At 33.5% G+C, this 23,761-nt stretch overlaps 1 protein-coding gene across 4 annotated transcripts in view; it reads left to right on the top strand.

Moving 5' to 3' along the window:
* The window catches only part of LOC128884694 (BAI1-associated protein 3), a 188,311-nt gene that overhangs the window by 76,821 nt on the left and 87,729 nt on the right, over positions 1 to 23,761 (top strand). For all 4 annotated transcript variants that reach the window (XM_054138256.1, XM_054138258.1, XM_054138257.1 and 1 more), the window contains 2 exons: positions 8,969 to 9,575; positions 19,116 to 19,366. In XM_054138256.1, coding sequence (XP_053994231.1) covers positions 9,378 to 9,575; positions 19,116 to 19,366 — 449 coding nt within the window. In that variant the 5' untranslated portion in view covers positions 8,969 to 9,377. The remainder of the gene's footprint in view (positions 1 to 8,968; positions 9,576 to 19,115; positions 19,367 to 23,761) is intronic.

Genomic DNA, 23,761 nt, shown 5'->3' with positions numbered 1-23,761 from the left:
TCTTTTGTCTAGCAACATCCCTAGATATCTAACTGAGTCTTTGTGCGGGATTTCGGTATTATTTATTTTTATGGGGGGGGGGGGGCATGTGGATCTACGTTGAGTGAAAGTAACATGCGATGATTTACTTTCATTTACGGCGATACGCCATCTGTCGAGCCATTTTTCGATATTGCAAACGTGTTCCTGAAGAGTCGCAGAAGCTGTTCGAGGATCTTTATGGGATGAAAGAAGAGCTGTATCGTCAGCAAATGTAGCTGTAATTATCTTATATGTAGTAGGTAAATCAGCCGTATAAATGGTATATAACAGCGGTCCGAAGACACTTCCTTGAGGTACACCAGCTTCGATAGGAAAAGGCGAAGTTATTACGTTTAATAGTTTTACTTTGAATTGTCTGTTATTTAAATATGACTGCATAATCAGGAAGTACGGGTACGGTAAAATCAGTTTAAGCTTGTATAACAGACTAGCATGCCATACCTTATCAAAAGCTTGTTTAACGTCCAAGAATAATGCAGAGCAGTACCTTTTCTTTTTCAAATCCTGACTGATATTGTGTACTAAACGATGAACTTGCTCCGTTGCCGTATGTTGTTTCCTAAATCCGAACTAATGTTTTGGGGTAATTCCTAATTCTTCACAAATAGGGTAGATGCGTTTTACAAGAATTTTTTCAAAGAATCCTAATTTCCAATGTCTGAAACGAAACAAAGAACGAAGTCTATGGAAACTACAAACTGTTAGATTTTTTATGGGATACAATGTGACGCCCAAAGTAAATTTACTGAAAAAGTGTAAGATTCATATACACATCAGTCCTATCTAATTTTATTTTCAAACTGTTACTGTTAAGAGATGTGCAACATGAACTTTTACTACTCTGGTGTACCGAATTCACCCTTGACATTATGCCGCTATTTTATACCATAGGCTGTTCTGGACTGAATTTATGACTGTTTATAATATTACACAGTTGATGCCCTGCCTCCTGACCCTACACCTTAGAGCATCTAAAGGATAAATGAGACTTCGCGATAGTAGATAATTTTTGAGTAATGGACTCTCCTCTTTCTCCCATTTGTCAACATCGCGGCTTGTACGTAACGGCTTCTATTCTTATTCTGGAAATAGTGCTAGTCATTTCCATACGAACCAACAGTTAAAATTGTTGTTAATTTTGTTGTTAACAAAACATTTCATGTAACATTTCATCTTGTAAGTACTTTTTTGTAAAAAGAAGAGATTTATTTTTTAATTATCTGTTTTATTCTAGTCGTTTTTTGTTATTTTATTTTATATTTCATTTTGCATTTTATTTTTGCGAGAACACATATTGTACATTCTTGTAATGTTCTTTATTCTTTTTTGTCTTAAACACATTTTAAGAAACATCTGACAAATATTCTTCAAGTATAATTATTATTAAAAATTACAACTTGAACTTTTAACGTAATAATATGTATAATTTTATATTATTTATATTATTATTATTATGTACCATATAATGTACACGCATAGTATGTATATTTGTAACGTTATGTAACATATACATAAATTATATAAAGGTAGTACTAAAATAACTGAATATTAAGGTAATCTTCTAAAATAAAATTGAATCATACGTATATATTTTTACGTCGTAAATATGTTATAATTTTAAATAATTATTACACATTCCTAAACAATATTCTTCAGAACTGCGTCTTCAGTGTCGTAAGGTTGACTAAACTCTCATCGACAATAATTCCATCAATAGACAATTAATTTACGCTTCACCCTTTCAACCCTCTATGTACTTTATCACAGACCAACGATATATGATAAGATCCAGAATCGTTTCTCCGTGCATCGTCCCTCTCGAAATGCGAATGGAAATTGGTTAAGGAACGTCGGGAATTTCCCATACAGTGGGTGTAGAAAGTATTCGTACACTGATTAATTTCCAAAAAAACTATGTAAAATTGTAATTTATTAACTTATTTTTTATAAACAATGACATTCTACATATTTTCGGAAATCTCAAGAAGAGATAGAGTACAAAAAAAATAGCTATTTATGTAAATTACGAAATTAACAAAAAAAAAAAAAAAAACAATTAATCGATAGAAATGTTGAAGGAATAAATATTCACACAACTGTTTAAAAGCACTTTACTGGAAATTTGATGTTTTCTAATTCGTACGGAGCAATAAACTAATGTGTTTACGTTACAAACTCTACTGTAAATGGTTCGTCATAAGAATCGTACAAATACTTATTGCTTTCTATCTTAGAAATTTCCAAGAATATGTAAAATGACATTGATTATAAAAAAAGAAGTTAAGAAACTACAATTTCACACAAAAGTTTTCTGGGAAATTGTTCGGTGTACGAATACATTCTACACCCACTGTACGTCAATCATGGAGTAATAGGTTACCAGTACAGGGTGGAAAATTCACGACAGTCGAAAGGGGGATGGCACGGTCGCCGTATTCGATCTCGGCGAAAGTCGACGTTCCCCACTTATCGGTGCTGGAAAATACCGAGAAACCAATATCGTCGGGAAGTAGCAACAGTGTCGTCGATCTTGAAGCAGTATCGGTTAAACGGTTAATTAATCGCGGTCGTGGAGCGTCGTGTCGTCACGGTTGCGACGTGCCCACGAGGAAAGACCGTGACGTGCTCGTGGAGGATTTAGTTGAGCTCGGAGTTGCGAGATTGTTACGCGAGTTTCGCGGCTGGCTTGCTTACAAAACTGTCGTCGACGGGGGTTCGTGGGGCGGAAGGAAGGGATTTACGAGTGGTAACGGGCCCCCAAGGAAAATAAGACCCGCTTGGGGTGAGGGGTTGCGAAGGTAAGCAAAGAATGCAGACCTGGCAAACACCGGATGCTAATTATCGCGGTTACATCGAAATCGCGAAACCAGCCGACCCAGCTTCTGGATCGCGTTGAACTTGGTCCTATCGATCCTGTGGAAAGACCTAAGGGGCTTAAACGTCGAGTAATTATTACGAAGCGTCTGCACCGTTGTGCAGTCGAGTGTTTGTGTCATTCTGGATAAAGGGGATGTGATTCGGTGCGTTTGGAAGAAAATGTGTGAAAGAAACTTTTTGGAATAATGTCATATTTATGAAATGATGGATAAAGTAGAAAATAATTTTGTTGGCGTTGTATTTTTAAGTTGGTATGACTAAAAATAAAAGAATGGAGTCAAACTATTTAAAAATAAGGTTAAGGTGCCACTGATAAACAGTATATTGTTGTAAAGAAAATTGTGCACTTTATATTTTAATATCTAAACGACATTTTTGTCTGCCTAAATGTAGTCCATTTGTGTGGACGATGTCTCGGATTGTATATTTATATTGAACAGGAATTTAATCAATATAAAGTATTATTTATTTTTATTTTTATACGTGAAACATTATTTTTTGATATAGAGGTATTTACTTCAATTAGGAGAGTATTTTGTTTGCAATAACAGACTTTTATAACCAATAACCCAATACTTATTTTATTGTATTCGTGTTTAAACTTTGTTATTCCATGAGTTATGTAAGCATTTTTCTTTTCTGAGAAAGAAAAAATTTATTTATGACCACAAATCATCAATCTATTTTTCCTCAAAAGAAAGGTATCATTAGAATTATTATAAATTGTCTGATTAGTTACCTTATATTATTATAAATTTTATGTAACTTGTATCAGTAATCGCATAACTCTCTAATTTTTCAATAATGTTTCTTTTGACAATTCATTTGTCTTATTATTCTTGTGAGCGTTATATAATACTTGAGCTAGAGCATACAACTTCATTATCGAAACGTTTAATAAATAAGTGATTAAATTACAATTTTATCTTACAAGAAGAAAAAATCTCTCACATAAAAGGAAATGCATACATAATTATTGATTGGAAATAAATTGTTCTATTGCACCCTTTTCACCGAAAGAGTAATACTCTCCTTACTTATCGTCTGACCTCATACATATCTCGCTACTTAAAAACTGATTTTATAAATATCGTCTCACAATTTTAAATAGAATTTGTAAAATCATAAACATTACATTAAAAAAAGAAACATCAGAGATTTTTAACACAATATTTATTCAGTTAAAAATTATATAAAGCATTTGTTTACTTTCCCTCATATAAATAACGAATCTTCATTGACATTTATTTTCTTTTATAGAGAATGATTTAGATTCAACCCCAATTACAAAATATGATTATTTGACCTATTAATTTATACTGATTTTTCTTTATATATCGTACTTTAAAAGCATCTAGCATTTCGTTAGAATAATTAATTTTGATCTCAATTATGTTTACCTTTCATAGTATCGAAGATAACTGGAGCCAGAGTCGAAACGTCTGGATGAAGGTATAATACTCTTGCTTGCGCGAGACTTGAAGAAGATTATCTTGGATTTGTGAAAATACTATACTTGCACATGATATTTCTCGCTTTTCCTTCCTATGATTCTAGCTTGTAAATATTATACACTTAAAAATGAAATGCGAATGAAGTGGTATTCTATTTCAATAGTTGAAAACAAGCAGAGATCTTGTTTCGCAGATTTCAAACAACGGTTGAGCTTTTCATTTTGCGATCGGTCCGTATTCAGTCAATTTTCAGTTTCCGACCCGAATTGACGCGGAGAGCTCTAAAATGTTGCGCGGAACACGTAGCCTTTATTATTTTAAAAATTTGTTTATCAAAGCACGACGTGGATGTGGAAATATACCAGTAAATGCAAACAATTCCTGTTCCTGTTTCGATGAATTCATGGCCCGGTTGCACGTTTCATTTTAGAACATTTCAAAGCGACCTGTTTGTCGGCTTCGATTAGAATAATTGACGTTGAAACGTTACGCGTAAATTTGCATTTATGCTTCATATGTGTTTACCTGCGTTTGCTTTCGCGTAAAATCCTTCGATATTCCGTAACACGGCGTAACAGCATAAAATGAAACAGAAAAGAAACTACTTGTTGCATTATGGAGATGAAGTATTGAAACAACTGCGTTTCCATAGGAAGTTAAGGGGTTACATTTTTTCTCGGTTAAAAAGTAGATTTTTTTGTTTTTTAATATTCTTGACACTTAAGATCTTTAAAACGTGTCTGACATTTTTTATATTTTTACTCTTTAATGAGACGATCATGCTTCATAACCTACAAAACTATTTGCAACTATTTTTAATATTTTTATAAAATGCAATGGTCACAATTCTTCTGCAGAAAATAAATAGATACGGATTTTTTCCAATAAATATGAAATATAATTTTTATCTCACAATATGTTTACAAATATATCTCTCTAAATTCGAAATGTGTCGAGAAATTCTTTTACAGATAGACTACTCATAATCCTGGAATCATATTTACTATTTAAATACCACACATTCACATGACTGAATATAGTTTCTGTAAATAGCAACATTTTTAAATGAAAGTCATGTATTCGATGAATTTCGATGAATGTATTCGTCGAAAAACGAGTAAGGAACTGCATAAACTTAAAATGATTACTGGGCTGCGAAAATTTATGCATTCATAGCAACTGGAAATATTAAAAAATGTACGAAAATGTACACAAATTCAACAGTATATAAAATGTATCAACGACAAAATAAACGTTTCATTATTTTGAATATATGAGACTCTTCCATTTAAATTTCATTTTTTTTTTTTTATTGATATTTATAGAAGTTGTACAAATATCTGCAATCTAATGATTACACTTATTGAATTTTTAAAGACTGATAAGGAGAGAAAGGCTTAACTATTTGTTTAGTTTGAATGGAAGACGAGCCAATAAAATGACCACAAATTTTGCGCGAGCTACATTGGAGAATATGATTAGCAAACCTCTAATTGTACATGTGTCGACGTCCAGATCAATAAATTCTTGCAGTTATTGCGAAACTGCATTGTTCTATGGTGCAGTTGATTAAACGTATTTCACACAGAACTGACTGAAAATCGGACTTCGGAAAACGTACATTGAAATACCTAATAATAATTTCATTTATCAGAATGTATTTAGTTCTTATAAAAAATAATTATTTCTTTTTAATTGTCCAGCACCTTCCGTTTTTTTGAATGAATAAAAAATATTCCTCATATGTTTTAAGTTATTTGAGTTTCAATGACTGTAATTGAGTTAATAAATGACATTGTATAAGTGAATTTTGTTTAATAATTCTAGTGTTAACATTCGTTTAAATATAAAGTAACACGGTTGAGATAATGAGCTGAAGTTATCTGTTCAAAATAAATATGGATTGTACGTGGTACGATGACAATTTAAATCATAAATCTGAATAAAATACTTCATTTACATACTACAATCCAATAATTCTTTCGTGTTTTTACAGTACTTGATCATGTCAAAAGGAAAATTAATTTACTGTTATTGCTATTGGTATTTATTGAACTTTCCAGAACATTCACAAAAAAGCGATTTTTCTTTGTATAAAACTAGACATATTTTACAAAAATTCATTATTAATAATTACATTAAAATACTCGTATATCTTTATTACCACATTCAAGTAAAAGTTCCAATTATATTCATTTATAAATTATAGCAATAATTACTAGGCAATTCGAATGAACATGACGAAGTCTCTATCTCACCAATTTACACCTACTTCAACGACAACACTAACATTGACGATGCCCATTAAAACGACTAATCACTCAATCGTAGCAACGATAATTTTGCCTAATTTCGATCAATGGTCACTCGACCGTCATCGTGGCAACATGTTTCGCCAAACCGCAGAGGAACTGCTGGCATCAGCTTCATTTTCCTAATCCTGCGACCCATCCGGCCATCTTCAACCCCCTGAAGGGAAAACGCCTTCAAGGGTTTCGCTGTCGATTCGATTGAAGGTTACAACGCAACGGATAGCTCCCACTCGTGGAAGCTTCCGAAAGCTCGGCTTAACCACCCCCGAATACTCAACCCCTACGTCTGTCCGCAACAGAGTTAGGTCATCCTGCTCTGCGTCGACACCTCCATCGTTTTTCACGCAAGAGTGGACGCTGAAACGTTCCGCGAATTTCTATTCGCAACACCAGGCTGACAGGATCTTATGTAAGACGATACAGGACACAATCGATACTTGTTCGAACGGTGTCGGGCTGGAAAAGGTGGCTGTTTTCAAAAGGGGAGCTGAAGATTGGGAAAGCCTGTGCGTTGGAAAGCATTCCCTGAAGATTTTTTACGGGTATTAAAGAGATTCTTTTTTGGATTATTAGAAAGCTCTCCATTTCGTATAAATAGTATATTTTCGTTTTCTTCTTGTATTTAAGTAGATTATAAGGTGAGGATTAAAATGAGATAGATAGAAAAATAGCTTCACTCTACTATCTTGTCTTTCACTCTGTTTCTATAAAATATTAACAATGTTTCTGTACTTATATTTGGTTTTCATTTTTAGTATGATCAATAAAATCATTAAGTAAAAGCAAACGTTGAAAAGGATGAGAGTTATTCGCAACTACAAAAAAAAAAAAAAAAAAAAAAAAATTGAATGAGAGGATTTCTCCACGTTCTAAGGGTCTGAACAGCAGTGCCTGGTGCTTCGTGTAAAAGGCCTCTCTATATTCCGATGGTGAAAGAAAAAATCATTTTGCTATCCCCAATATTTCCCGAGAAAATACTCTGTAACACTCGAGAGAGAATGCCCTGGAAGCAGACACCTATCTTGAAAAAATATAGGAAGGATGTCTAAAGGGGACAGTCTTTGGGTATGGTCCTTGTGGATAAGGACTATTATTTGGGGATTCGTGGAACCTGCAAGATACGGTATACAAAAACTGCTGCGACAGAGATTTCTCAGATAAACACGGGAGGCGCGTAAAAAAGTTGCATAGGAGAACGTGAAAGCAAAATAAAATTACTATCGATCCTTGTGGCTTGGAAAAATAAATAAAAAATGTAGGTGATCGGTATGAACATTATTATTTAAAATAATGTGCGTTTCAACTTCTGATTTTGGTTTCTTTGGTATATGGGATAATTATGTGGAATAGTCATACAAAGATGACATTCAACAGGCAAGAATAAAGGCCTGATTAGGAAAAATTCAACGTTTGTTTACTGGCATTTTTATATTTATCGATTCTTGTAGTCGATACTAATAAGTTAGAAAATTGTCGAAACTATTAGATAAGAGTGTATGGCTAATAGTGTTGATAACGAAACAATATTTTTACTCGCAAAATAAGATATGCATAGACATGTTCATAAAATCAAATAAGCTTGGTTTTCATAAATTATGGATTTGTTAACTATATCGAACATGTACAAATTTCAACTTATGCTGTACAGTATTCATACGTAACATATATATACGAAATAAGTTAAGTACAGTATTGTAAATTATCTTGTGGTATAAAAAAGCAGCAGTACAGTAATTCTACACGAAAAAAGTTAGTCGAGAGTATAGAATAGAATTTTTATTTTCAATGGCTCTAACGCCAGACAGGCTCGACTCGATAGCACACGTGCCCCGAAAATGTCCAGAATAAATTTTCTCGAAAATAGAATACCGTATGACAAAAATTCATTCTATAGTACATTTTTAATTTATTTTTTCACGTAGAATAACAATATCGCCACTTATACCGCTAGATATGTTACAAATACTAATTCTGCACATTTATTGTATCACGTAAGTCTACTGTTTAGTACAAAGTAATCCCTTAAAAATGCAATTCAACTGAAAAATTCGTAACAACCAAAGACCAACCCTACCACTGACTTCCACCCTCATTTTACCATCAGCAACTCAATTTCATCGTGAATAAAATGCCCGCACCATCGGTTACACCCCGCGAACGACACAAAAGAAAAACTTTTCCATGATGCTTTTCAAAAAAAAGTTCGTCGACTCCTGCTCCTGGCGAGCATCCATGAAGTCAATCCACAATTTTTCCCGCTAACAAAAATTGTCTTTCTTGTAGACGATGCCGATACAACACGGAAGCGTTTCCCGTCGCTCCTGGAACGAAACGGCTTAAGGGGACAGCCGACGGACGATGACTTAAGTTCCACGAGGGACCGCAACGATCGGCCAGGAAGAAAGTAACAAAATTGCAAATGGCTCTGGGGCAGAATCGATACCGTGACGCAAAGAACCGTGAAAGTTCTCGAGGTCGAGGTGCTTTCCTCCCCGTATCAACGAGCCAATCCGCCGCGTTACTTCGAGATCGATGTGTGTAAATTTCATGCGAACCCGTCAGCCACGCTAGAGGTTCCCAAAGAAAGACAACGCGCGACTTGAAAAACGATGACCATTGCTTCGAATCGCGCACGCCATATCGAAGTCTAGATCGCGGCCAGGTGTCAGCAACCAGGTGAAAAGGGACGAAAATGAGTTTCTTTAATTCGCTGCAACAGTACGTGAGCGACAGCGTCGCCAGCCTGAGCCTGAGCCCTAAAAGGTTCTCGTTCAGCAGGGAAGACTCCGGAGCCAGCACTACCGGAAGGAGCGGCTCTACCGGAAGCGTAACCGGGACGACCAACGCGAACTCCAACGCGCAACAATCGACCCCTCATGGTTATCCCAAGGTGAGTTCTCTTTTTCATGAACAGATGTTTCCATTTGTATGAATTTTTATTGTATGGGAGGCGAGACCTTTGAGTTGCAGGGAATCGCACTGTGCGCCCTAGGAATTTTAAAATTTTATTTTCTGGAGCCTCGTATGGAAATATATTATTTATTTTCGACTGATTTTGTCGCGCATAATGGAATTCTGCGCCTGCTTGTACTATTCAATATTTTAGAATTCTATATTCAATTTGTTTTTCTCTTTCTGTGGTTCTTTTTTGACGTGAAGAAATGCGTGAGAGATGTATTGCACGTCTTATATTAAATAGTACTTCTAGCCTGTAAAAGTATTATACGAAACGAGTTAAATACAGATTTGCGTAGCAGTCAGTAGTACAAGTGGCGATATAGTCAGCCTGTTTAAAATAATTAATCGAAATTAATAAGATGTATTAGTCATCCAGTGCTAAATGACATTTCTACGTAGTAACAGGAATATAAAAAACGAGTTAAATACAGAATTGTAAAGTATTCAGTAGTATAAATGGCGCTGTAGTATTTCTGAATCCTATTGCACGCATCTATGAGAAGGATCTATACTCTCCATTATCTCCACATGTGACCTTGTTGGAAAAAGACACACTTCCACCATTGCAACCTTAAATAAGTGTATGTTTATACAACTGACAAAAATTGAACAAATGATCTCATGATTTGCTTTGTAAATTATTCAAATGCATCGAGGACCATCTCGACACGCCTCTCAATTAGACGTGCATTCACTTCTAAGAAACTTTCACGTGCAATTTCGAGAACGCGTTGGTTCTCGACGGAAATTTACAAAGGAAGCAAATTACTGTTGGACCTCTGTACTTGGAACCTCGTTAGGTCGGAAGCCTCTGTGCGAGTCGAAGCTTTATTCATTTCCCTTTGTCAATCCTCGGTAACTGAAGAAGTAAACAACACTTGACTCGAAGCTGTGCGTAAAGTGACCTGGTCCCTGCAAATCGAACTTATATAAATTGAAGACCAATCAACTCGGATTGTATTTCAAGGTAATATTATGACGCCTCGTCTATGTGCATCCAGACATTTTCAAGTAGATTAATATTACTTATGAAACTGGAAATAATACTTGACGAAGAAAAGAATATATCGTTAGTAGCAACTGATTTATAATATTTACATAAATTAAATATCAGCAGAATGTAGTTAATTCAAATAAATGATTTCATTCATTGGAATTTAGTCAAATGACATTAAAGTTTTCAATGATGTTTAAAATATGTTAAGAATCTATTTGACTTTAAACATTAACAAAAATTGCCATTATCATTTTTATGGACTTGAAGATGACCCAATATGTGGTCTCAACGTCATCAATAAATTTGCTTGCAGTATAGACTGATGTGAAACAAATTCTATAAAATCATAAAATAATTTTTTGGAAAAAAATTTAATCGACTTCGAAAAAGGTGCAGTGAAAAGTATGAAATAATTTCTAGTCAATTTATATGAATACGTACTAGCTCTAGATATAATTGCTTAAAAGTATGGGAAAATGCAGTGAAAAGTATGAAATAATTTCTATTTGAACTCCATTATTATTCACCATCGTTTGATGAATTTGGTTAAATTATTAAATATATCATATTAAATGCAATGCAACTTTTTCGGAGGCGGCGCAAAATTTAAAATTAAGTATATTCAAAATTGGCAAACTTGGTTTAACTTTCTGTCGGAGAAACAAAAAATATGGTCTTTAATTATTGCTATCATTACATCCGTTTTAGTCATCATATTCATTAACACTATTCAATATCGCCGCCCCCACCAAATACTATCCCAAACCTATTCATACAGTATTTCCATGGGGAGAGTTGATACATTAGCAGTAATCAATATTGCCGCCCGTTCCCTCCAAAAAAGCCCCAAATCTACTCAAACTATATTTCCGTGTACATACTATATACATTAACTATTAATTCCACGTAGACAATAAACATGTATACATTGACAGCATTCAATATCATCGCCTCTACCAAAAGCTAACCCAACCCGGAATTAAAAATTTTTTACATCTGCGCCGCCACCGAAAAAGTTGCATTGCATTTAATATGATGTATTTAATAATTTAACCAAATTCATCAAACGATGGTGAATAATAATGGAGTTCAAATAGAAATTATTTCATACTTTTCACTGCATTTTCCCATACTTTTAAGCAATTATATCTAGAGCTAGTACATATTCATATAAATTGACTAGAAATTATTTCATACTTTTCACTGCGCCTTTTTCGAAGTCGATTAAATTTTTTTCCAAAAAATTATTTTATTTCACTCTTTTTAGTGGCAATCTCTAACCAATAGGTTTCATGCAATAACAATAGTTATGAGCTATATACAGGATGACCCAAAAACGTTGGAAGTCCTTGAAAGTGGCGGTTCCGGGGCGGGTGGGGTGGTGATTTGAAACAATTTTTTTTTAGCGAAAATGGTGTTCGAGGCTTCGTTAAGGGGATATTCCAGAAACAGAAACCCCCGACCAATCAGAGCGCGAGTATACCGTGGACGCCTGCGGTAGCGTAGGCTCCGCAAGCGCTCCTCCAGCATACTCGCGCTCTGATTGGTCGGGGGTTTCTGTCAATATCTCCTTAACGAAGTCTCGAACAACATTTTCGCTATGAAAAAATTGTTTCAAATCACCCCCCGAAACACCACATTCAAAGACATCCAACATTTTTGGGATACCCTGTACAGTTGCAAATGAGATTATTAGGAATGCTGGTAGGTTATACAAATATGGAATTAATCGGGATCGGAATCGGAATTAATTAATGAACCAAGAAAAAAAATAGGAATTTTGCAAAAATAATAGTCATAAACAATATGAAAAATTCATAAATTGTTGCAAATGTGATCATCGCGAAAACCTGTACGGCAGCAAAATGTAAGGGATTTTATTGATTTCAGGCCAAACATACGTGAAATAGTATGCTTTTTGCGATAAACAGTGATATAAAGTGGTAAAAAACAAAATAAGGACAAATGTTTGTTATGGGACCAAATGGCAAATGCTCTTCCAGATGCAAGAAGTTTCAATCTGATTGGTCCATCCGTCTCGGAGTAAGAAGCAAGACAAAATTTTTCTGTTTTTAAAAAAAAAACGGGTAAAAAATGACAAATCACAAAATGTTTATTTTACGCGACCAACTGGAAGAAATATTCGACAAGATGCAAGAGCTTTCACTTCGATTCAGCAAGCCACCTCGGCGTAATCGGCAACCATACCTAAAAATCACGGTTTTTTGGTAAAAAAAATGGGTAAAAAATGATAAATCGCAAAAAATCTTGATAGCAGGATCACCGGGGGAATATGCTCTACAAGATGCAATAGGTCAAGCCATCTCGGTGTAATCGGTGAACAGACATTTAAAAAAAAAAAAAAGAAAAAAATCATGTCGAATTGAGTAACCTTCTCCTTTTCGAAGTCGGTTAAAAAGTAAACCAATACTAGATACTGAACAAAATTAATAACGTAACTATACAAAGCAAAACGATGGAAAAAATATGACAAGACCTATTCAGTAGTTCAACTTAAAAAGTCCAAGAAAATCAAGATAAAGGAACCTATTAATCATGACGTTAATAAATGTAGAGTATGCCATTGTAATCATTAGTCATTGCTAACTGTCGCTTTCGCGATGGTAAAACGACTTTAAACGTAGGATCAATCAAAAATGTTCTGAATCTTTCATCTTTGAAATATCTAAAAAATAATTCATACTTGCATACTACAGTTAAACCTTCAAAAGTCGAATCGAAATTTCTAAATGTTGTTATAGTTTTCGTTTTTTTTTCATCTTCGATGCGTTCTATATTTATGACTGAAAAATACTCGTACAATTTTGATAAAAATAAAAGGAATTCCATCGTCACGGGAACCTATGGCATTGAAAGAAAAATGTTAGCGTAGGGTCATGATAGAGGACGTGTGAAGAAGGAAGATGAAAAGAAAGGGTCCATGTTCTTTTCCTGAATTTGCTGGAAAACTCGTCATTAAGGTTATCCATTAAGCCCTTAAGTAGAGGAACACTTTGTGTCAAAAGAGTGATGTATGTGAAAGGATCGACGATTAGGTGCGGGACGTTGGGACGCATTAATGGAAAAGCTCTAGTCGAGCATGTGAAAAATACTTCATATTGTTCAGATAGAAGAACAAAGTGTAATTCATTACAGTTAATATACAGTTCATATATTTGTGTACTCAATTTTTTTTTTTATAGAGAATAGATATGTTTTAAAAAAGACTTTGCACAGAAGGCCATATTGTTTGTGATGAAATAGAGAATATGCTCCAAATATTTCAAAAGTCGTGTTGAAAGTAAATAAAATATTTTTATAAAGGGAAAGGTTGCACTAAATCGTAGGAAATTGTTTTTTCGAAAAGCCAAGTAAACCAGTTTTTAATATTTACGCATTTGACCTCTACTAAATATTGGCAAGAACGCTGTGGCAGCACCCAGCGACAATGTCTCGCATGAACACGACGTATTACCAACGCTAAAAAATATAGAATTTATATTTAAAAATAGTTGGATGTTTTTATAAGGTTACAAGTACAAGTAATAAATATATATGTATGTTTAATAGATATTTGCAGAGTTACTGATATTTGAATTTGCGTCGAAGCAAAAATTCGTGCAGAGGAATGGTAACAAAAATAGAGTTTTGTTTCTCTGGATCGTGTAAAAAAACTGAATACAAGAGGGAATTGAGTGTATTGTTTAACAGACATGGGCAATTTTTGAAATAAAGTTATTTACAGTACTGTATCAAACAACACATTTTACCTCGAAGTAATTTCCTTTTTAGCGCACAATAATGTCGTGACATTTTAATTTAGCGTTAAAAATAATTCTGCGTTTAAAATAATTAAATGATATTGAGAATAAACGGTGTTCAGAATTTAATATTTAATGTTCTGAAATTCTTCGATATGTATAAAATTATACATTTACTCGCGTAATTGAAATGACAAGTTGATAATGATTACAGAAAAAAACTTATTGTAATAAATGTACCTTCATAATAATGATTTATGCATATAAATTATAAATACACAGTGTGGCCAATTGATTTTTATACCAATTTTTCTAATACATTTTATGATTAAAAGTCCGACCTAAATATTCTGCAATTTATTAAAAATTATTATTTGTTTATTTGCAAGCGATGAATGAAAGTTTAAATAAACAAATAAATACATTTTTCATTACGTAAACTGTAATACTATTGTAGCACAGTTTATGTGAAATATTTATTATTTCACATATTTAAATAATTTTATTAAATAAACTACTTAATCTTTCAAATAACTTCACTGTTTTAAATTTGTATTATTACAAATAAATCAATATTTCCGTATTTTCATATGACACTGCGAGAAATCAAACTGTAAAATACTATTTAAAGAGATATTTTGTTATTTAAAGTTGTTTAAGAACTTTCAAGATGATAAAGCTTTATTTAAAGATCGTTTAAGAATATTTCTAATTTTATATCAAATAAAATTTGCTCATGTTTATTGCCCAACAATGAATAAAACGATACTGAAGTTTGTTTAAGAAGATCACGCCTAACGAATAACAAAATTTTTAAAAATAAGCGCGTTCATGAATCTATATATACAAGACACCTTTCCATCGGTGCAATATATGAAATACGTTGACAAAGTTTGACATATCAATTTAGAGATACCCTGTATTTTAGAAAGCAAGGTAGTACGTGCTCTGACACATAGCCACGTATCACGTCGATCGTAAATGGAGAGAGGAATGCAGAGCACTAAATCGCAGAAATGCAATTTATTAGAGGAGCTGCAGATTCCCCTCGATCAGAGGATCAGAAACTGCAATTTATTTATCTCCAGTGAGTCGAGAACTTTTAGAAAAAAAGAATCATATAACATAGTCGAAGAACGCAGTATTTTCCTCCAGCACCGGAAAAAATTATCTATTATCTTGGAAATGAAAGGAAATTGTATAAGTTACTACATTCAATAATAAGCATCCAATAAGTTATATTTTAATGGCTTATCTGTTTATGCAGAAACGATATACAGTGAGTAATTTTAATATTCGGACACTATGAGATTTTTACTTTATTACATCATAACTTCGTTTCTAATAAAACAAATAAAAAACATAATCAAGTATTATATTAACGTATATGTTTAGTAAACAATAGTATAAGTTTTATTTACATAACTTACATAACTTACAATAGTTGTTAAATAATACGGTTTAAACAAAACATTGTCTGATTTTCGCGTTACTTTAATATTCGGACACTTGGTAGTGTAGCATCTTTTCTGAGTGTTTACGCAGTGTTACTTCGAGTTAGATAGAAGGAGTGTTTGTTTACAAACACAGTCGACTGTTCGAATGATACTAACAAGCCTTATTTTATCAGTTATTCTTCGATAATCGTTACGTGCACGTGTAGAATGCCACGCAAAAGTAATATCACGTATAATATACGAAAAGCTTTGATTTTTCTCAATGCAAAGGGGAAATCATGTAGACAAATTGCTACCATACTCAACATGAGTAAGAGTACAGTGGCAGGTATCATCAAACGGTTCAAATACGAGGATCGTATAGACTCTATACCCTAAAAGGGCCAACCAAAGAAGTTGGGTGCACACGATAAGAGGAAACTAATAAGAAAAATAAAGAAGGATCCTTCACTCAGTGCACCAAAATTAGACACAGAGCTCTTAAACGAGACTGGGAAGAAGGTACATCCCCAAACAATCCGCAGAGCCTTAAAAGTGGTTACAATGGAAGAGTAGCTAGGAAGAAACCGTATATAAATGAACAGAATCGAAAGAAGAGATTAAATTTTGCTAAAGAAATTGTTTTGAAGGAAAAAACATAGTGGAACTACATTATTTTAACATTTAACATTTTTTTATCGGATGGACGAAGGATGGTGTGGCGTAAGAAAAATGAAGAATTTAAATTTAAAAATCTAAGCCCGTCTGTAAAGCATGGAGGAGGCAGTGTGCTTGTCTGGGGCTGTATATCCACATTTGGGCTGGACTAATTAGTTTTTATTGGCAATATTATGGACAAAAATGTGTATTTGAACATATTAAAAAATAATTTACACAAAAGTGCTACACAAATGGGAATTTTAAACACATTTAAGTTTTACCAGGACAATGACCCGAAACATAAAGCACGGATCGTGCAAGAATATTTACTGTATAATTGTCAAAAAGTTTTACAACCACCACCACCACCTCACCATCACCTGACTTCAATCCTATCGAAAATGTGTGGAATGAACTAGAACGACGTATCAGGACAACAACAATATCTTCAAAAGAAATGTTGAAACTTCGGTTAAAAGAAGAACGGGATAAAATAACTATTGAATATTTAAAAAAAATCATTAGCAAAATGCCACAACGTTTAAAAGAAGTGATACAACAGAATGGCTACCCAACAAGATATTAGAACACATATTATTATGAAAATTAGACTCAAAATAAATAGTTTCTAAAAGTGTCCGAATATTAAAGTAACGCGAAAATCAGACAATGTTTTGTTAAACCGTATTATTTAAAAACTACAGTAAGTTATGTAAATAAAACTTTAACTATTGTTTACTAAACATATACGTTAATATAATACTTGAGTATACTACTGCTCTTATGTTACGTATATGCATGAGTTTTGTTGGTTTTTTAATTGAATTACATTAGTAAGTAAATGAAATCTATACATTTTCAAAGAAGCTAGAAACGTGTTATGTCATAAACTTCGGTATTCATTAATTTAGATCCAGGTTGTGCAGTTATACCAACATCCGAATGTTCATTGTATCATTTCGTAGTACTATCTAAACGTTACACCCAATATAATCGAGAACGCGTAATACGATTTGTTGAGAAGAGTGTGTCAATAAACACATCTGTTCGGTGAAAATGTAGTTAGTGAATGTATACATATATCGGTGACTTAGAAGGTCGGTGAAAATTGTTTTTGCTTCGCAAGGCGTTTCCAAGAATTTTCCTCGCAAACAATTTCCCGCAAAGCGATGATGATGTGGGGGGAAGGGATCAGAGTCAGGTAGGCCGATCTGTGCGGGAAGGAGACCGTTAGGTCATTGTTCGTTAGAACGTCGTAGCGTTAAGATTAATTTGTCGTGTTGTTTGTGAAATTGTCTAAGAAGTACATTATGAAGCCTTGGCTTCTTCTTTGCTTGTACGTATTGGAAGTGTTTTACTAATTTTCATTCCTAATACTAGTTTTGAGGTTTCGTTGTAATAATAAGAGTGTAGCATAGTTGATGGAGCACAATATTGCGAACCCAGTTTTAAATTCAGTAAAAGAATATTTGTACATTTATTCCGATTTAAAGTATCTATTTTTAAATCAGATTTTATTTTCTCTCACGACTCGATAACTTAGGACAATCGGTGGATAAGGCAGAATGATTTGGTGGTAATATAGGGCACTCTGTAAATGAAACATAGTGCTTTGTTGGTAATGCAGGATACTCTATCGATAGATTAATTAGGACTCTACATAGTCGACTCTTACCGATAGAATGCACTATATCGTCAATAGAGTACTCTAGCTTATCAATGGATCACTCGATTATGTGAGTTGAAAATTTGGTACCATATCAACCAAGCTACACTATCACGTTTGGAAAGAGTTTTCACAATGGTTTATCTTCAGTATTCCAAACTCTATCACCCACTAGCCACCCATATAATTATACTCACACCTAACTAATTTACTTCAGACAGAGGCTACTAAATGTCTTCTAAATCCTTAACTTTTCTTGCCCAACTATTACATCAAAGCCTTCAAAATTGTATTCAACCTTATATAATCTTCAGTATTCCAAACTCTATCACCTACTAGCCACTCATCTAATTATATTTACACATAACTAATTTACTTCAGACAGAGGTCACTAAATGTCTTCTAAATCCTTAACTTTTCTTGCCCAACTATTAATCGAGAGCCCTCCAAACTGTATATAACCATCTTCAGTATCCCAAACTCTATCACCCTCAAGAAGCTCTTCTAAACATAAAAAAATGTCTTCATAAGCAGTAACACTTGCTCCTACTACCCATCCGCCTAATTATACTTGCCCCCAACTAATTTACCCCTAACTCAAGCTACTAAAATTCCCCCTAAAACAGCTTTTACGATCATTCCTACCGATCGTGGGTGGTCACACTTCTTAAACAGGTGGTGAGATCCCGTTACATCGGCGGCGAGCGTAAATCTCTGCCAACGGAAGGTAGAAGAAAAGCAAAGAATCGAAAGCTCCTGCGACACGCTGAACGCACGACCGTCCTTCTCTGTTTACCATCGCCGTCGCAGGATGCGGCTCGGGATCTTGAGAAACGCTCCCTCGAGTGTTTGAAGGGGGGTGGGGTACGAGGATTCGACTTAATCCTTTAAGATGGGAACTTGCTCGACAGATAATTAGTGCGATCTTGAGGGATTTGTTTGCTCTTTCTAGGTGGTACCTCCGCCGGGTACTGTCATCCCGTCTTCCCACGGTCGCTCGTTGTCGACGCGAAGAAAGACCCTCGAGTGCACTTCCGCCCAAGGACTGACGGTGCATCCTGCCACAGGAAGCGCGTCAGGCAGCACCTCGCCACGCAGAGTCGGTTCTTTTCGGAGGAGCACCGGTTCCTCCGACAGGCCACCTTTGATGTTCTGCCGAAGGAGACCATCCTGGCCTGAAGTTGACATACAAGCAACTTCCGGGTGAGTAAACGGTCATCCACTTTCGCAATCCTGGGATTTTCAAGTTTATTTGAAAATAAAAGTAATATTATTTCATTTGAAATAATAGATATTTAATGTAACGATTTTTTAAATTTAAATTTAACGGAAGAAATGATTTTTAAAATAATATGGACTATGAGGAATTTATTTTGAGAAATCTTTACGGAGGAAGAGGGCTGTTATTGTTTAGACAAATGTTTGTTGTAATCGAATGATCATTTACTATAGACAGATCAGTCCTTCTATCTTGTAAATATAATTGTAAAATAAATAATATTTCATTTGAAATAATGGTACTTTAAAACTACCCAGGTCTATAGTACCAGAGACCATAACTGTTATAATCAAAATAAAAGAAGTCATAGGATAATAATTATTTTATCGATTAATATATTTATGGTTACAAATAAGGATTCCACGTAACCAAAAGATTTTTTTTTCTCTGAATAACCATTATCAATGAAGGAAAATCGTGATTGCTCATCACTAGATACGGATTTGATACATAAAATATACATAAAATATACATAATATATGTTGAATATACTCTACAAATTAAAATAATAATATTGTTATTTAGTCTTACATAAGAGCACATAACTTCTAGTTATGATTAACATGTACTTATTACATTAGGTCATAACATAAATTTATGAAGGAAACTCTATTTCGGTATATTTATCGACGAGGAAAATTTATTTCAATTGATCATAACAATTATCAACGAAGTAAACTGAATTTAACCGGTGTTTATAAGTATCGATGACGAAAATATTGTTTTAGTCCCATTCGACCAACTAAATTTTACAATCGTATTAAATCGAAACGTATCTCACTATTTTCATGCTTCCATTTCGATAAGAATTACTGTAAATAAGAAATTCAAACGTAACCAGAAGATGGCAGTATAGCAGTATTTTATGTTTCAATGTAAACCCCTGAATAGAACCGTTCGAGTGGTCGCGGGGGAGTTTTTCTTGTCGGTGCACCGTTGAGATTTCTACTCGAAACGAGAGAGTTTCGAGAACCTGACCCAACCGTTGGGGAAGAAGCGATTCTCGCTTTTCAGGTGAATAAATATTGATCGGGGAAGAAGTTTTCCAAGACCGTAGGCAACAATTAGATATTTATTTCGGGATAATATTTGTTCGTACTTATTTCAAAATTTTTAAACATATTTGCCTTATCTTATAGAGGCTAATTTATTTAAAAACACAAATACAACTCAATTATCAAATTACTGAGACCTTTTTGGTATTAAATTCGTGATAAGACTGCATATTTCATATATGTATACTAAACTTTGTCCAAATAATGAGTATGCTGCGGATGTTTATGCAAATTCCTATTTTTACAGATATATATAAACAGTTGAGTTTTACATGAAAGTATGATTTATCTTATAATCAGTGTAACGTGTATTTTATTCTTCATTTTATATTTTCCTATTTTTTCACTTATCATAAATGCATAAACATCTGCAGTCTATTAATGAGGTTATTAATATTATATTAATCCTATATTTTCACTTATCATAAATGCATAAACGTCTGGAGTCTATTAATGAGGTTATTCTTCTAATGGAAGGAAAAAGATTTTCATAAATATTTAGAATAATAGACATTAAAAAATGTGGAAACTATGACACATAGTAATTATCAACTTTATCATCAGTAATTATCAACTTTATTCAAGTTATACATTTTATATCAACGACTAAAAGTTAATAGTAGGTTAGCAAACAAAAGACTAAAGTCTTTTCCGAAAAAAAGATTCAGACTAGGACCCAAACTAATCTAGGAAGAAATCAATGAAATAATTGATCCACATCGTATAAAATATAAACTATATATTATCAGTATAATGATTGATAAACACAAAATATAACAGCTTATAAATGAGTAATTACCCCCTAATTTCACTTTAACAATAACACATTAGTCTCGATTGACAAGAACTGTGAAACTAAATTATTTAAACCAAAATAATCCAATCACTAACTTATCATCAACTTATCATAAATAATTTCTTCCTTGTTTCAACCATTACTATCGATTCCCCGAATTAGCTGGCGTGAAATAATTTCCTCTGGATTGAAAGCGTCAAAGGAACTTTTACCTCATTTAACGCGATAAAAGCACATCGTGTACCAAAGAAGCGCAATTGGTCTCGATGTGGCTCAATTAATCTTGAATAATGTTCGCTGGATGGCGAGTATCTTCCCATGCTAAACTGTACATTGATAGTTTAATCTGTTTGTCCCCAAGTTGCACTAAGCTTTCCAATTAACCACACTAATCCCGTTTGTCTAAGGTCACTTTAATTAACTCAAGCCAACGATGCAGTGATTTGATCACATTGCACAGGAATCTGAATCCAATGCTCGACGGAGGCATTTACAAATGTTTCCTTAATTAGTCCAGTTTTCTAAATTTTGAACCCAGAAACTGCAAAACAAATGTAAAGGATAATTATTCAAATTTGAATTTGTCAGACTTCTAGTGAATGTAATAGTAATTTAATCAAATTGAAAGTGTATCATATTTGACTGTTGTAACCTCAGTTGTATCAAACTAAATTTATTTATAATAGAGCTTGAGTCCTCTACAAAAAAAAAAAAAATATAAATTATAGTCAAAGTGAAATCACAACTCATTCTTAGGGTATTCTATTATTTTATTCTTACATTAAATTACCACATAATGCTATTAAAAAAATTCATTAATGAGATTTATGATCCTCTATAACACAATGCATTATACTTATTACTAATAAAAATACAAATACAAATATTATGAAACCAATTTTGTACACCTGAAGTTAATATTTTACCATCAAATATGATACGCTTCGTAATCATTATCGACGCTCCGAGCAAATTACCAGAATATTCACAAAAATTACGTAACGTTTGAATAATTATTCTCAAATAAATAACACACGTGTATTTTATAACCACCAATATTTTGCTCAAAGTCCGATACATGGGATAATAAGTGCATTTTTATGAATTTTTTTTTTCTCGCGTCGCGAAACTCTCATGAATATTTTATTTGCATATTCAAATTCGTCCACCGACGTGCTATTATTGGATCCACTCGAGCCTCAAATATTTTTCTATGAATTGCTTACGGACACGAATTTTCCGAGCTTGGATCGATACAGGGACGCTTCGGAATTAACGATTTCTAATAAACTGAATAGCCGCCCAACCGTGACTGCAACTGCGTCAGATTTCGAAATTCGATGGCAAATATTTGTCCAGCGAATATTTTGATTGAATCTTGCAATATATACAAAAATAGAATGCTCCTCGGATTAAACTGGAAAGTTCGTTCTTCCTACCTCGTTGCAGAATTATTTAAACTTTTTTTAAATTCAACATTTAACTTTCTTTAAATTCAGTATTCATATTGCTCTTTTTATTAATAATCGTATCATATTTTTAGTTACCTACTAAAATTTTTAATAATCTTTTTTATTGCCACTCACAGTCGTATGCAACATATTTTCAAAAATTCTTCAATAATAATCGAAATATAAATGTATTTTCGTGGCAGTGGAATATTGCATGAAATCAGATGCATTTCCCAAAGCTCTCTGACTATTTCAATGTCAACTATATCAAGTATAATAAATTAAACATTTTTATATTGAAAGAGCAGGACATAGAGAAATTTCTAATTTGATCAAAAACAGTTTAATATTGTCCGTGATATTTTAAATATGATACGATGTTTAATAGTGTTACTTAAACGGATTAACTTATACCCTCTTAAAAATGTACTCGAGGAACTCGGTCAAACCCAAGCGTGAGTCTTTTCAAAATAATCTAAATCTGTCGCCACTATGGAGTGAAGGGAAGCGTGTTCAAAGTTTTCCAGTTTACGTACTAAATTTCACGATACCACGGGAGCTTCAAGTTTTCTTTCAACATAAAGTCTCCGTATCCTTCGTAACTCTAAGAGGCTCTGTTTAGCCTTATAAGAGCATCCATTTCGAAAATAACATTGGTCTGTAGCGTGCTGGGAAGTAGGAGGCTGAGAAAAATTAACTTACCGCGACTACAGCTTCTTTCACGTGAGAAAGAACATTAAAGAGAATTTTTAATATCATTTTATGTACGTTATGATAGTTTCCAATCTGCTCCATTTAAATCTCTGCAGTTCCTCGACGCACGGAAAATTCGCGACGAAAATAAATAATTAAATTTAAAATACTTCTTTTTGAATAATGGTTTACATGTACATATAATAGTTTAATTAAGAAATAGCGTTGATGAAATTAATAATTCGCGTGTTAAAATCAAAGAGATTTGTCTGACTTTAATTGGGATACGTTGATCTTTTTATCATTAATTATAATAAAACACGT

Source organism: Hylaeus volcanicus, chromosome 2, assembly GCF_026283585.1.
Source record: "Hylaeus volcanicus isolate JK05 chromosome 2, UHH_iyHylVolc1.0_haploid, whole genome shotgun sequence".
NCBI lineage: Eukaryota > Metazoa > Arthropoda > Insecta > Hymenoptera > Colletidae > Hylaeus > Hylaeus volcanicus.
This window is presented reverse-complemented; position numbering and strand designations above follow the sequence as displayed.